General features: G+C 35.5%; 1 protein-coding gene across 1 annotated transcript in view; it reads right to left on the bottom strand.

Moving 5' to 3' along the window:
* The window catches only part of LMBRD1 (LMBR1 domain containing 1), a 73,504-nt gene that overhangs the window by 13,374 nt on the left and 45,109 nt on the right, over positions 1 to 15,021 (bottom strand). Inside the window, exons 8-14 of the mRNA XM_036414779.2 lie at positions 11,829 to 11,954; positions 10,830 to 10,982; positions 5,328 to 5,392; positions 4,867 to 4,969; positions 4,052 to 4,156; positions 1,334 to 1,483; positions 5 to 83 (exon numbers count right to left, since the gene is read on the bottom strand). Coding sequence (XP_036270672.1) covers positions 5 to 83; positions 1,334 to 1,483; positions 4,052 to 4,156; positions 4,867 to 4,969; positions 5,328 to 5,392; positions 10,830 to 10,982; positions 11,829 to 11,954 — 781 coding nt within the window. The remainder of the gene's footprint in view (positions 1 to 4; positions 84 to 1,333; positions 1,484 to 4,051; positions 4,157 to 4,866; positions 4,970 to 5,327; positions 5,393 to 10,829; positions 10,983 to 11,828; positions 11,955 to 15,021) is intronic.

Here is a 15,021-nt window from a genome sequence, read left to right as displayed (position 1 = left end):
TTACCTTCAGGGGCATCTGCATCACATCTCTTTGGCACAGAAAGGGTTGAGTTGCCTTTATGGTCATCATAAGTAATATTGCTCTGAAACATGAAAATTAAAAATCATATTTTGATTCCAAAAGTAATCACATTAACTTTATACTATGTTTTCTATTCAACTACATCTAACTAATACTCTAAATAGTAAGTTTTAAGATAAATTTAACATGGATATTTTATTGCAACAATCCTTAGGTCCTGTGATGAACAACAGAGCTTCTTCCCAGAGAAAGAACCCACTTATTTTTCCACAGTGAAGCAAAAAAAGGATATCTTTGGTCCATGTAAAAGCACAATCTTCATTCAGTCAAAGAAAAAAGTTTAAAAAGTATGACCCAGTGAATTACGTGCTGGGGATGAGGCAAGAAAAGGATTAAAAAGTATAAAGTAAGATTTATGATTTGGGTGATCTTCTAGTATTGTGTTTCCCAAACTCCCCATTCCTGTACCTCCACTATGATTGTTCCTCCCACATTATTACTTAACTTTATTTAATGAACTAACTTTTCAATACTTAGAAATATTATAGACGGTATTGATTGAAGGTTTGATGTGCTAGTTAGATGCTTTTGTCCCTAACTACATGTTCAAGTACAAAAGAATGGAGGATAAAGTACAGGATAAAAAAAAGGAATGAAATGAGCAGACTAGATTAACAATAAGACTCTATTAAAGCAAGGCTTGAACAAGACCCTGAAACATGGATTAGATATGAATATTTTAAGGAAAGGAAAAAAACAACTAAATAAAGGTTGAATCAGACATGGCCAAAATGTTTTAAATTGTCAAAAAAAACAAATTAGCTGCCCAATTATAAACAGGAACCACAGCTGCTTTTGGAAGATCAACATTAAAAAAAAAAAAATCAGTGTCACAGGTAAGAGAACACTCAGTAACCTACAAATAAAATATTTATAAATGCACCTCACAGTACTGATGAACAGACATATTTTTCTTACCAAAACTTTTTAAGGAACTATATTAATGAATTTACTTAAAATGCTATTTTAGAGGAAATGATACGGGTTTTATTCATGTTCTTATGTAAAGCTCAGTAGAATCCATCATGGGATCCATTTTTAAAATATGTTAATAAATAGTGTTTTATTTTTAAAAAGAACTTGTAAGAAACCAATATAAATATGCTAAAAAATTGAATAAAAAAAGTTTAGCAAAGTTAAATTTAATCTGATGAGCTCATATCTTATGCTAGCTTTCATAAATTAAAATTTGCTTTAAAAGATCAGATTACTTAAAATATTAAAATAATGAATTTTAGGTTTTGCACTTACCTCTATTAAGTAATTTTGGCTTCCATACATAACATACTGGGGAGCAAGACTATAAATCATATAGCTAGTGTGAAGTACAATAAGCAGAAGTATCATGCACAGAAATAAGAGTGCCTGGGGCCTGGTCCTGCCTCTTCTGATTTTATATAACTGGAAAGAAAAAAAGACAGTAGCAACATTTTAGCAATATATTTATTTGTAAGGCACTAAGTCCTGCTCATGTTTTAGGGGCAAAGAACACAGTTTAATCAACCATTTCTTTTTTCAAAATAAATACTAAGAATTCTTAATCATTCCAAATAATTATAAGGATAGTAAAAATAATTTTCTCCCTGCACAGCTTTCAGGTTTAGATTTGTTTAAAACGAGAGGCTCAGTGCATGAAATTCGTGCATGGGAGGGGGTTGTCCCTCAGCTCTGCCTGTATTCCCTCACAATCCAGGACCTGTTGTAGAATGTCCGACTGCCAGTTTAGGCCCTATCCCTCTCACAATCTGGAACTGCTGGCTCCCAACTGCTCACCTGCCTACCTGACTGATTGCCCTTAACCACTCTGCCTGCCTGCCTGATTGCCCGTAAGTGCTCCCCTGCTTGCCTGATTGCTCCTAATCACTCCTGCCTGCCTGTGTGATCGCCCCTAACTGCCTTTGCCTCTACCCCTGCTGCGGTGGCTTTGTCCAGAAGGTCATTCGGCTGTCCGGTCTAATTAGCATACTAAGCTTTTACTATAGACTAGTAGTTCTGTGCATGAATCCATGCACCAGTAGCTCTCTGCAGGGCCTGGCTGCTCCACACTTGTTGTCCAGAGGCTCTCTGCGGCCCAGGGCGCCACCATCTTGTGGCTATGGGTGCTTCCATCTTTGTGATGGAGTGACAATTAATTTGCATATTACCCTTTTATTAGACAGGATCATGACAAAGCATTTACATATAAAGGAACCTTTAAATTATTCATTAAAAACTGAGGACCCAGAGAATATATCAGTATTTGAATGGTCTGTTTCCAGACAAACATTCTAAATTTATTATGCAATAGCATCTGTCAGATGTTCATAGAGCTAAGAACTACCTCTAATTCTATCTAAAAGTTAGAAGAATTAGTTTAAACTCGAAGTATTTATTTGTGGTTTTATATAATAATACACAAGAATTACATCACTATAATACTCATTTCTGTGAAATACTCAACATCCTCATACTGTCATAAAATCTAGTTTATGATAATATGACTATATACTCTCATATATACCTATACTAGAACAAAACTAAAACATATGCTTCAATGGCAGAGCACACTTTTATTTTAGCAACTAAGGTACCACCTACCTGTTTTATTACTAGATTGATAAAATAACCTAAAATTTTACCTTTCCCAGCTTCCCTTGTACCTAGTAGTGGCCGGCAGTGATAAAATATTAAATATCAAAGAAAAGTCAAAGTCTATTGGAGATTTCTGGGAAAGTTTTGTTTTATTATAGGTGTCACTGCTTCCTCCCAACTAACTTTTCCTTATGTAAAGTGGACAGGGTAAATAGAGATATTGGATTTGACATGTTTGAGATAGTAAACCAATGTTAGATTTTTTTTTTTTTTCCTTAGCAAGAAGTCACTCATTAGTTCAAGCCACTATTTAGATGGTTTTTCTTATACTTACAGGTGGAAGTAGTCTCTATCTGATACAGCTTCATTTTAAAACTAGAGGCTCAGTGAACAGAAATTCATGCACAGGGGAAGAGGAATGTTACTCAACCCAGCCTGCATCCTCTCCAATCTGGGACCCCTTGAGGGATGTCCGACTGCCCGTTTAGGCCCAGACTAACTGGGCAGTCAGACATCCCTTTCACAATCCAGGACTGCTGGCTCCCAACCACTCGCCTGCCTGCCTGCCAGCCTGATCAACCCCTAACCACTCCCCTGCAAGCCTGATCGATGCCAAACTGCTCCCCTGCAGGCCTGGTTGCCCCCAACTGCCCTCCTCTGCTGGCCCGGTCACCCGTAACTGCCCTCTCCTTACAGGCCTCATCGCCACCAACTGCCCTCTCTTTTAGGCCTGGTCCCTCCCCTGCTGGCCTGATCACCCACAACTGCCCCCTGCTGGCCATCTTGTGGTGGCCATCTTTGACCACATTGGGGCAGCCATCTTGTTTATTGGAGTGATGGTCCATTTGTATATCACCTCTTTATTACATAGGGTTCTTAATTCACCTCAAAATGAACATGAGAAGAAAGTACCCCTTTCTCTAATCATGTAATGATCTTTACTTCCTAGTAGAAAGGAGCATCTTTTGAACAACAGAATATCCAATTGTGCTTCAATGTGTTTTCTGAAGCCAAACATTAAGGGAAATAATTTAAATTCTAGACCAGAGCTTGTCATCCTTGACAGGGGTGACATTATTGGCTGAATGAGTTCTTGTTGTCTGAGGCTGCCCTGTGCACCACAGAATCCCTGGCCTCTATCAATGAGGTGCCAATAGCGCCCCCTAGTGGTAGTAGCTGAAAATATCTCCAACATTGCCAAAAGTATCCAGGGGGTAAATCACTCCTATTTAATAACCATTGCTCTATACAAAAGCACTTTTATGTTAGCATAAAGTAAAAAACTAATTTTCAATCACTTTTAGTATCAATGTATTTATAACTCCTATATTATAAATCTAAGATAATTTTCAATAATAAAGAGTATGAAAATGAAATAATATTGTAATATATACTCACTCTAATCCAAAAGAACCATATGCCAATATTTCTAATCCCCGCCATTGAAGTAAAAATAAAGTACATAATAATAATTGTTATAAGAATGTAATCAAGAGGGAAAACCTAAAAATAAAAAAAAATAAAAATTAAATTCAACACACATGCAGGATTTTAGAAGTCATACAAAATTAACTAAAATGTCATTATTTATATTTGGCAAATGTTTAAAATATCAACCCTGATTTAGATCTATAAAAATAAAAAATAAAAATGGTTTTTATTATACTCTGTTTAAATGGTTTTTCTTATACTCACAGGTGGAAGTAGTCTCAATCTGACACAGCTTCATTTTAAAACTAGAGGCCCAGTGCACAAAATGTGTGCATGAGGTGTGTGTGTGTGTGTCCCTGAGCCCAGCCTGCACCCTCTCCAATAAAATACTATAAAAAAGATATAAAATTTTTTTTTAAAACTACTATAAAAAAAACTCACCAAAACAATTACCAAACTATTACCAAATTGTTTAGTACCATTATCATAAGAAAAATCCTATAACAAATTAAGCTAGAAATTACATTTAAATATGAATAAAAACCTTCATCAAAAATTAAAAACAGGAATTGCTTAAAAAGCTTACTTTAAAGCTCAGCAATATACCAATATAGTAATCCTTAAAGCAACATATCAATGTAAAAGTAATGTATAAATAAAAAGCCAAATCAGCAGAGGGCACAAGCATATCTTGCCAAGTATTAATATGTTTTTCAATGTAATAATTTGACAGTTTGTAAGAATATGTGCTAGAGTATAAAATGATTGTTCTTTTTACTTACTCTTTGTAGTAAAGGCAAAAGCATATTTAGTGGATTACTCAGATTAGTTCCAAAAATTATGAAACCAGAATTGATTCCAGCTGAATGAAGAGCTTTATCCAAACTAAAAAAGTAAAATAAAAATTATAGTGATTTTTATATATTACAGGACCATATTTTCCATTAATTTATAACTTAAGCATACAAAACATAATCATGCAAATTCAACTGAGTCAAAGAAAACCTCAAAAAACAAATTAAACCTCATTTAAATATCTTTCAGATATTGGTCAATTAATAAAGAATAAAGAAATACTAACTACTATTGAAATGTTTTATTCATTCTTTGAGTCAATGCTATAGAACACTTCAAGTAAAATGGCTACTGAAGATAAACAGACTACACTAATAGAATTATTCAGCATGGAAAGTAACATCATAGGATTTATATGTGTTTTAGTAAATGTGTCTAGTGTACTTACTTTGACAAAAAGAGAGAAATCACAAACAGCAATGCAACTAAGATGAAAAATATTCCCCAAATGATCTAAAGGCAAAAAAAAATAATAATAATAGTAAAAAAAAAAGTCACTGAAATATAGTTCTAAAAGTTGACATCAAAAGCCAAAACCATATGTTCAATATGAGTTGTTGGTATATGACCATGATCTATCCAAAATGATCCACAATACATTTTAATTTAGTATATATTTTTAGACATTTGTTATCTAAATTTCCATTATGAGACTGAGAACATACACAAAACAGACAAAGCATTTGAAAGTCTTCATTTGTAGGTAAACAAATGAGACTCTTTGCTATGTCAAATAAAAGGTTTATTTATATCCAGTTATACTCACACATACCAGTAAACTTCAAAATTAATTGAAAAGTTAAGACTAATAAGACTACATTAAGAGTAATATACACACACACACACACAAAAAAAAACCAAAATACTTAACAGGTTATATTTAACTTGTTAAAATATGAAATTTGGAACATTTTCCCATAGAAATAATGATGTACATAGACATACATAACACACACACACACACACACACACACACACACACATATACCATTAATATATACAGATATTATATATGCCAATTATATATGACAAAATATATCATAGCACAGAAAAGACTATATAACTGAAAATATTCCTGAAATAGAATACCAGTAGCACTAAATAAACAGTCATGTAAAACCATGTTTCTGTGGAGAAATGTGTTAAGCAATGTAATTGGTGGGGCATATTTCCTTTTAATATCTAAACTTTATATTAGGGAAGGTAGAAACTAAGCAAAAACAATTATTGGAACTAGGTTTCTACAGTAAGAAATAAAATTCCAGAATTAAAAAGGGGTAAAACCAATGTTATTAATAATAACCTAGGCTTTTTTCCCCTTGAGATCTTCTCAAGTTCCAAAGACAACTAAGCTGAAGAGTTCACAAAGCTAAGTCCACAATTACTGAAAAATACTTATGTAAGCTTTGTTCAGGCATGAGTTATACTGTTGTTGGCCATAAGTTCAATGTTGATGAATCAACAACAGGTATTAAATGAGTTGTTCTTAAACACAAGCAGAAAAAAACAAGGTATTGTATTGATTAGCCCCTGATTTCCAAGTCCCAATCCAAGCTTTTCTAGGTACTAGAGCCTCAGTGCTGTAAATTAAGAAGCACTACACTATAACCCAAAATGTATCTCTCAAATAAAAAATGATCAAGTAAAACTCTGGAATGGGTAGTTATTACTTCCAATAAATATTTAATAAGCCTACTTTAGAGTTAGAAAGAGTCAGTCATGGCCTTTAGGCATTTTGACAGTGTGGCCTATAATAAAGAATAACCACACATGTTTTAAATACTACTACTGAAGGACATCTGCTACATCTTTAAACATAATTCATATTCAATTTCAGTGGATTCTAGGATGACAGAAATGAGTAAAAAATTTTTTAAATATTCTCACAGACCTTCCAAACAACTACACACCGTCCGTATATAATAAAAGTAAATTTCACTACTTGCTTACCTTATGAAATATAGTTATGTTTAGGTCTGTTTATTTCTTAGAAGGTTGGGAAAGAAATGGGGCAATGCAAATTACAAATTTTAACAGTTCTTTATTTGGGATCTTCTTCAAATAAACATAAACATGTTTTTAAAAGTATGTGAACACTAACACTGAGTAACCTGAAAAAGAATTTTAAAAAGTTCCTTTATATAACATCAAAAAGAATACTTAGAAATAAATTTAAACAAGGAGGCAAATGATATATACTTAAAACTACAAAATATTGCAGAAGGAAAGGAAGAAAGACAAATAAATGGAATGACATCCTATGTTCATGGATTAAAAGACTTAGTATTGTTAAACTAGGGGCCCAGTGCATGAAATCGTGCACCTTGAAAGAAATTGTGGGCCGTGAAGCTGTGGTGGGCACAGAGGTGGTCTCGGCCCATCCTCCGCGTTCCAGCCCGGCCCCTCCTGCCGCAGCCCCTGGCTCCCTGTCTGTTGGCAGCCCTGCTCCGTGCCACCACTGACCACATGGAACAATTATATTGCTATAGGAATGCAAAATGGTACAACCACTTTAGAAAATATTTTGGCTATTTCTTATAAACTTAAACATATATTGAACATTAGACCCAGCAATTCTACTCAGGTATTTACCCAAGGGAAAAAAAAAATGAATTAAATGAAAACACATGTCTACACAAAGATTTATGCACAAATGTTTACATAAGCATTATTCATAATAGTCTCAAAGTGGAAACAACTGAAATCCACTAACAGATAAGTGGATAAACAAACTGTGACATAGATATGCACTGGAGTGCTAATCACCAATAAAACAGAACGAACGACTTTAAAAAAATGCAACAACATGGATGAATCTCAAAAACATTGGGCTGAGCCAAAGAAGCTAGACAAAAAAACTATACACTCCCCAATAAACTGTTAAAAGATCACATATTTTCATTTCATTTATACAAAATTATAGAACACATAAAACTAAAGTATAGAGACAGAAGTGCATTAGTGGTTATCTGGGGTCTGTGCCCAAGGAAGCAGGGGGAGACAAACGAATATGTAGAACATCTACATTATCCCAAAGCTTTTTGGGATAATGTAGATGTTCTACATATAGTGTATATATATTTGGTAAAAATCAATCCCTTTGAGCATATGTTCAGTGAGATGGAACATACAGCGTGTTTAAAACAAGGCAGTTAATGTTACAAATTGGTTATAAATATTTATAAGAAGCTACAATTTAAAATTAAGGTTGGAGAAGGCTTCATCATACCTTTGGTACTATAAAGACAAATCTTTTTGGAAAAAAGGATTAGGGTGAATTTAAAAAAATGTATTCTAACAGAAGGTTAAATTAATGATACATAGAACTGATTATGTTTTTTTAAATTTATCTTTATTGTTGAAAGTGTTACAGATGTCTCTTTCCTTCCCCCATCCTCCCACTGATTCCCTCCACCCTGTTCCAGCCCCTCCCCAAGTCCCTCCACCTCTACCACTATTGTCTGTCCATGGCTATGCATATAAATTCATTGTTAATCTCTTCCTCCCCTCTCTCCCTGCTTCCCTCAGAAATAACTCAATCTGTTGCATGCTTCAATGTCTCTGGATCTGTTTTGTTCATCAGTTTATTTTGTTCATTAGATTCCACATATAAATGAGATTGTGTGATACTTATCTTTTCTTTGAGTGGCTTATTTCTCTCAGTATACTAGTAGAGGCCTGGTGCACAAAATTCGTGCACGGGGTGGGGCAGGGTGTCCCTCAGCCCAGCCTGCACCCTCTCCAATCTGGGACCCCTCGAGGGATGTCCGAATGCCTGCTTAGACCCGATCCCAGTGGGCAGTCAGACATCCCTCTCACAATCCAAGACTGCTGACTCCCAACTGCTCGCCTGCCTACTTTCCTGATTGCCCCTAACCACTTCTGCTGCCAGCCTGATTGATGCCTAACTGCTCCCTTGCCGGCCTGGCCATCCCTAACTGCCCTCCCCTGCAGGGTTGATCACTTCCAACTGCCCTTCCTTATAGGCCTGGTGCCTCCCAACTGCCCGCCCCTGTTGGCCATCTTGTGGTGGCCATCTTGTGTCCACATGGGGGCAGGATCTTTGACCACACAGTAGTAGCAGTCTTGTGTGTTGTAGTGATGGTCAATCTGCACATTACTCTTTTATTAGATTATTAGATAGGATAGAGGCCTGGTGCATGGGTGGGGGCCGGCTGGTTTGCCCTGAAGGGTGTCCCGGATCAGGGTCGGGTTCTCTTGGGGTGTGGGGCGGCCTGAGAGAGGGGCCTGTTGTGGTTTGCAGGCCGGCCATGCCCCCTGGCAACTCAAGTGGAGGCCCTGGTATTTATTAACCTTCTACAATTGAAACTTTGTAGCCTGGAGCGGAGCCAAGGCCCTTGCTCACTTGGCTGCCGCCATTTCTGTTTGGTTTTATGTATCTTCTATAATTGAAACTTTGTAGCCTTGAGTGGAGGCCTAGGCCAGCCAGGGCAGGTGGAAAGCTTTGGTTCCTCTGTTGCCAGGGGCAACCCTAGCCTGCTCTTTCCAGCTCCAAGACTGCCACCATTTTTCTTGGGATTTATCTTCTATAATTGAAACTTTATATCCTTGAGTGGAGGCCTAGGCTGGTTAGGGCAGGAGGAAAGCTTGGCTTCCGTTGTTGGGGAAACCCAAGCCTCTCAACTGCTCTCTGTGGCTGTAGCCATTTTGGTTGGGGTTGATTTGCATACTCACTCTGATTGGCTGGTGGGCATGGCTTGAGCAGAGTGGTGGTTAATTTGCATATCACTCTTTTATTAGGTAGGATACTTCAGGTCCCTTCATGTTGTAATATGGTAATTATTGAGAAACTCTTTAAAAGAGTAGTTTTTTGGAGTGAGCAGTCAAGTCACTGCATTATCTCACTTCCTTTTTAATTATAAGAGGAAGACATAGCAGCATTAGAACTCAACCTGACTTGATCTCTGAGGGGTTCAATAAAACACCTTTTAAACAATTTAGCCAAAAACCATTTCTAGCTTCGTTTGGCTCAACTTTACTCAAACCAATCTATACACTGCACTTTCTGAATTACTTATGGTATACAAAGCCCTGGTGTTTGAAATGCCAAGTACAGCATGGGCACATATAGAAATTTATGGCCATCAGTTCTAGTTATTTTTAGACTCACGGTCATATTGTGATGACCTAAATTCAATTTATTTATTTTAAATAATCATAGCTTTATTTTTATTTTAGAAAAAGAGAGAAAGGGAGAGAGAAACCCTGATTTCTTGTTCTACTTATTTGTATGCATTTCATTGGTTGTTTCTTGTATGTGCCCTGGTAAGAGATTGAACACCCAACCTTGGCATATCAGTATGATGCTCTAATCAACTGGGCTACCCAGCTAGGGCCTCAATTCAGATACTTATGTTTAGATACCATACTTCCAAGAATTCAAGGCTAGCAAATGATGCTCCCACCCCCCCAAAAAAAGTAATGGTTTTCCATCTCAAATAATACCTTTTTACATAGTTTTCACCACATATCATCTATTGATAAAAAAAAAAAAAAAAAAAAGCTATTACTTTTCAGTTAGGGCTCCTAAATTTTATTATGAGTCTCAGATCTCTTATTTATAGAAAAGTACAGCTTAACAAAATATGCTATCAGCAAATTACATTACTTATCTTTATTTTAACTTAGATTTCCCAACAACTATGTTGATATAACACTTGCATTACACATGAGTAAATGAAGTTCAGAGAGTTACATACCTTGCCCAAACTACCAAATGAAAGAGCTGTGATTCAAACCCAGATTATTTTAACTCCAAAATGCTCTTGAGCACCATGCTGTATTGCCTCTAAAGGAGAATTCAACCTCTGACAGGTACAATATAAACTTGGAAGAAGAGTGATAGCATAATTTTTAAAAAACCATTTACCTTTAGGGGCCGCAGAGCGCCACAAAATTTTGTCCAGCAGCTGTTTTCAATGAATTCTAAGCGCCTCTCTCTTTTCCTAAGCGTTCGTAACCTTTCTTCAAGTTGTTTTAAGGTGCGTTTATCCCTTGCTGGCAAAGGTCGACCATCTTTGCTCTGCAAACAACAGAACAAATGTAACAGTTTTTACCATTAAGGTCTTAATAAAGTAATCCATCAGATTTAGCAGATCAGGCAATGAAACTTCTTTAGGTTGGATTTGACTCCTAGACAAATTTACAAATGGAAAATAACAATTTTTATGTGACAATGCACATATATGTAAAAAGGTTAGCACCAAAATGTGAATGTGTGGTCACAGTGGTCTGGCTCAGTGACTGAGTGTTGACCTACAAACCAGGAAGTCACCATTTGATTCCCAGTCAATCCCCAGTGTGGGGGATTGCAGGAGGCAGCCTATCAGTGATTCTCTCTCATAATTGATGTTTCTATAACTCTCTCCCTCTCACTTCTCTGAAATCAATAAAAATATATTTTAAAAAATAAAGTAAAAAGAAATGAATATAGGCATGGTTTTTGAAGAATATGTTGCAAAACAATTCAATATAAAAAATGTTTGCCAAAGTCTAAGTCAACATCAGAAAGCAGCTCAAAGTAATTTGATGCTTTCCAATTATAATAAAACTAGAGGCCCAGTGTACAAAATTTGTGCATGAGCAGGGGGGTATGGGTGTGGTATGTTTCTCTCACCCCAGCTTATACCCTATTCAATCTGGGACCCCTCAAGGTATGTCCCACTGCCCACCAAGATTGAGCCTAAATGGGCAGTCGAACATCCCTCTCATAATCCAACACTACTGGCTCTTGGTGGGCAGTCAGACATCTCTGTGGCCACGGCAACTCAGCAATGACTGCAAGATTGACTTCTGGTGTTCAGTCAAGCCTTCAGTTGTTCTGGACATTACGGACCCTGAGTTTTTATATATTAGGATACCAACTCACTTTTGATTTAATTGATTGAATGTGTTGTTCCACTTCTTCAATGTCTTCAGTGTTTTCTAAACGTTCATAAGCAGCACTTCTAGTGCCTTTTATAAGATTTAAAGGTAATGCCGACATGCCATAGGCCTAAAAAACAAAATTAAAAATGTTATTTAGTAATATTTTAAATACAGGATATCCCAAAAAAAGGTATATGCACTTTAACAGCTGATAGCTCAATTTGAAAATGAAATGTATTTTAGTAAACGCTGGTTTTATAAATATTTATAATGTGTGTACACATTTTTTGGGGGGGAGAACACCCTATATATAACACAATTTTCAGGTTAAAATGCCATTAAAAAAATGAACACAACATTTAAGAATCTGAGATATATATATATATATATATATATATATATATATATATATATAGTATTATGTAATGACTAGAGGCCCCGATGCACAAAATTCGAGCAAGAGTAGGCCTTCCTTCCCCGGCCACTGGCACCCGAGCTTCCCTCAGGCCTTTGGCAGGCACCTGGGACCCAGGCTTCCCTCACAGCCCAACTTTGTCCTGAAGGTCGTCCAGAAGGACATCCAGTCTAGTTAGCTTTTATTATTATAAATATCATTTGAACACAAGGCCAGTACAATGTTGGCTTTTTACAACTAAATGCCAAGGCAGAAATATTTTATTAAACCCAATTTAAGTAAATCCCCTGTACTCACAATCACCTCCAAATTAGTCTTATTTTTATCCTCTTGAATATTATTTTGTGTTGGAAGGATTTGGTTCCCCAAATATACTACCTGAGTACTCAATACTATTTCCCAAGCAATATGTTGTTCTAGTCAATTATTATTCACAATGTGACCCTTATTTTTTAATCTTTTGTATTTTTAAATGTTTATTTTTTAAATTTTTTCAATTGTAGTTGACATACAATATATTAGTTTCAGGTATACAACATAGTGGTTAGACATTTATATAACTTGTAAAGTGATCAAGTTGATAGCTAGTACCCTTTTGACACCATATATAGTTATAACAATATTATTGATTATATTCCCTGTGCTGTACCTTATGTGGCTAACATTCCATTCTATATATAATATATCTTTATGGATACTTAGGTTGCTTCCAAATCTTCATTATTATAAATAATGGTACAATCAACATAGGAGTGCAAATGTCTTTTCAAATTAGTGTTTTGGAATTCTTTGGATACATAACAAAAATTAGGATCGCTGGCTCATACGGTAATTCTATTTTTAATTTTTTGAGAAACCTCCATTCTGTTTTCCATAAAGGCTGCACCCAATTTACAGTCCTTCCAACAGTACACAAGGGTTCCCTTTTCTCCACATCCCTGCCAACACTTGTTTGTTGATTTATCGATAACAGCCATTCTGACAGTGATGAGGCGTTAACTCATTAATTTAATTTAATTTTCACTTCCCTGATGATTTGTGATGCTGAGCATTTTTTATATGTCTATTGGCCAACTGTCCTCTTTGGATAAATGTCTATTCGGGTCCTCTGCCCATTTTTTAATGGGATTAGGGTGTCTTGCGGGTTTTTTTGTGTGTGTGTTAAATTATATGAGGTCCTTACATATTTTCGCTAACCTCTGATCAGATGTATTGGCAAATATGTTCTTCCATTCAATAGGTTGTCTTTGTTTTGATGGTTTCCTTCACTGTGCAAAAACTCTTTAGTTTCATGTAGTCCCATTTCTTTATTTTTTTTAATTTTGTTTCCCATATCTGAGAAGCTAAGGGGCCCTTATTTAGAGTCCACTGTCAAATGCAGGTCATCTAAATTCTATACATTGGTCTGTTGGTCTCACTTTCTACAAACCCATCTTCTATAACATATCCAATGTGATCTCTCTCACACTCAAGTCAGATTATACTATTCCTCTAATTAACACCCTCAAGGACTTTAATAAGGGTAGTTTTCAAAGTATTCTGTGACTAGTTCCTAGGATTCTGGGTAGGTATCTGTAGAGCCACTACAGGAGAGAGGAAGGCAGGTAGTTAGTGATGCAGGGACCTACTGCTACTTTTCTAGAGCAAACCTACTTTCTTCATCTACATTTTTACATGTCAGAATTTCATCTAAGAGTGTTGATTCTCTCAATTCTTTTTTCTCCTACTTTTATTCTAAGAACAAGCATTTATTAAATTGATAAAATAATTTCTTTGAGATATTTAACCAAAAATCATTTTAAAAGAAATTCTTTATTCATATGAACTTGTTTCCTTACATCAAATTCATATATTTATTAGAAAGCTGAACTGAATTTCTAAATAGCTTAATATAAAAGATTTCAGGGGGGAAAAAATATGTCCTTGAAAATACTTGGACACATAGGATCAGAATACAGCATCTTTTAATGAGTTTTTAATCGTCTGAAGAGAACAAGTAAAAGAAATAGTCATGGTTTTGGTTGCCTAGCTTTTAGCTTGTTTTTGGATTGCATGTTTAAATTTCAATAATTACCTGAAATTTAACGATAAGATTTAGATTATGATAAACTTGACATAAGGCATTATACAAAACATTTCATCAACACAACTTTAAGATCTTCAAACAACCAGCTTTTCAATTCAACCTCAAACTTATTTGAGGGGGAAAAAAATGTATGAAAAGACGATCATATTCAGAAATAAAACTTTTATTGCTTACTACTGCCCTCTAGTGAATTACTAGGAAATCAACTAGGCTAAAGAGATTATATTACTTAAAACGCTTTTAGGTCATCCATAATTGCTTCCAATTTTATTTGTTTCAACTTCCAAAAATAAATCACCATCTGTATTTTAAAATCCAAAATATTTTAAAGGACTGCATACAAACTAAAAATATTTATAATACCGTCTTACACTGTCTAGTGTATAAAAGCACCTTTTCTCTGCATATCTCTGCTCTGTCTAGAATGTTTTCCAACCTATGAGCCTTGGATTATTGCAAAGAATCAATACCAAGCACTGCTGTGAAGCTGAATAAATGTCTTGCATATACTTGTAACTCCTATTATTCAATTACATGTTTGCTAAAATGACTAATGAAACAATTTAACATGTACTCAATAAGATTTCCCTTCTAAATATTCACTGATTCTAAGACATCTCTATTTCCTCACATCAGTGAATCTGGATGCATCTTATAATCATTGGCTAGGCAGAAGTCACACATAGTTGTCAT

The sequence above is a fragment of the Pipistrellus kuhlii genome, unplaced genomic scaffold (genome assembly GCF_014108245.1).
Source record: "Pipistrellus kuhlii isolate mPipKuh1 unplaced genomic scaffold, mPipKuh1.p scaffold_m20_p_5, whole genome shotgun sequence".
Classification (NCBI taxonomy): Eukaryota; Metazoa; Chordata; class Mammalia; order Chiroptera; family Vespertilionidae; genus Pipistrellus; species Pipistrellus kuhlii.
Note: the sequence above shows the minus strand (reverse complement) of the source record. Positions and strands in the feature narration are given on the sequence as shown.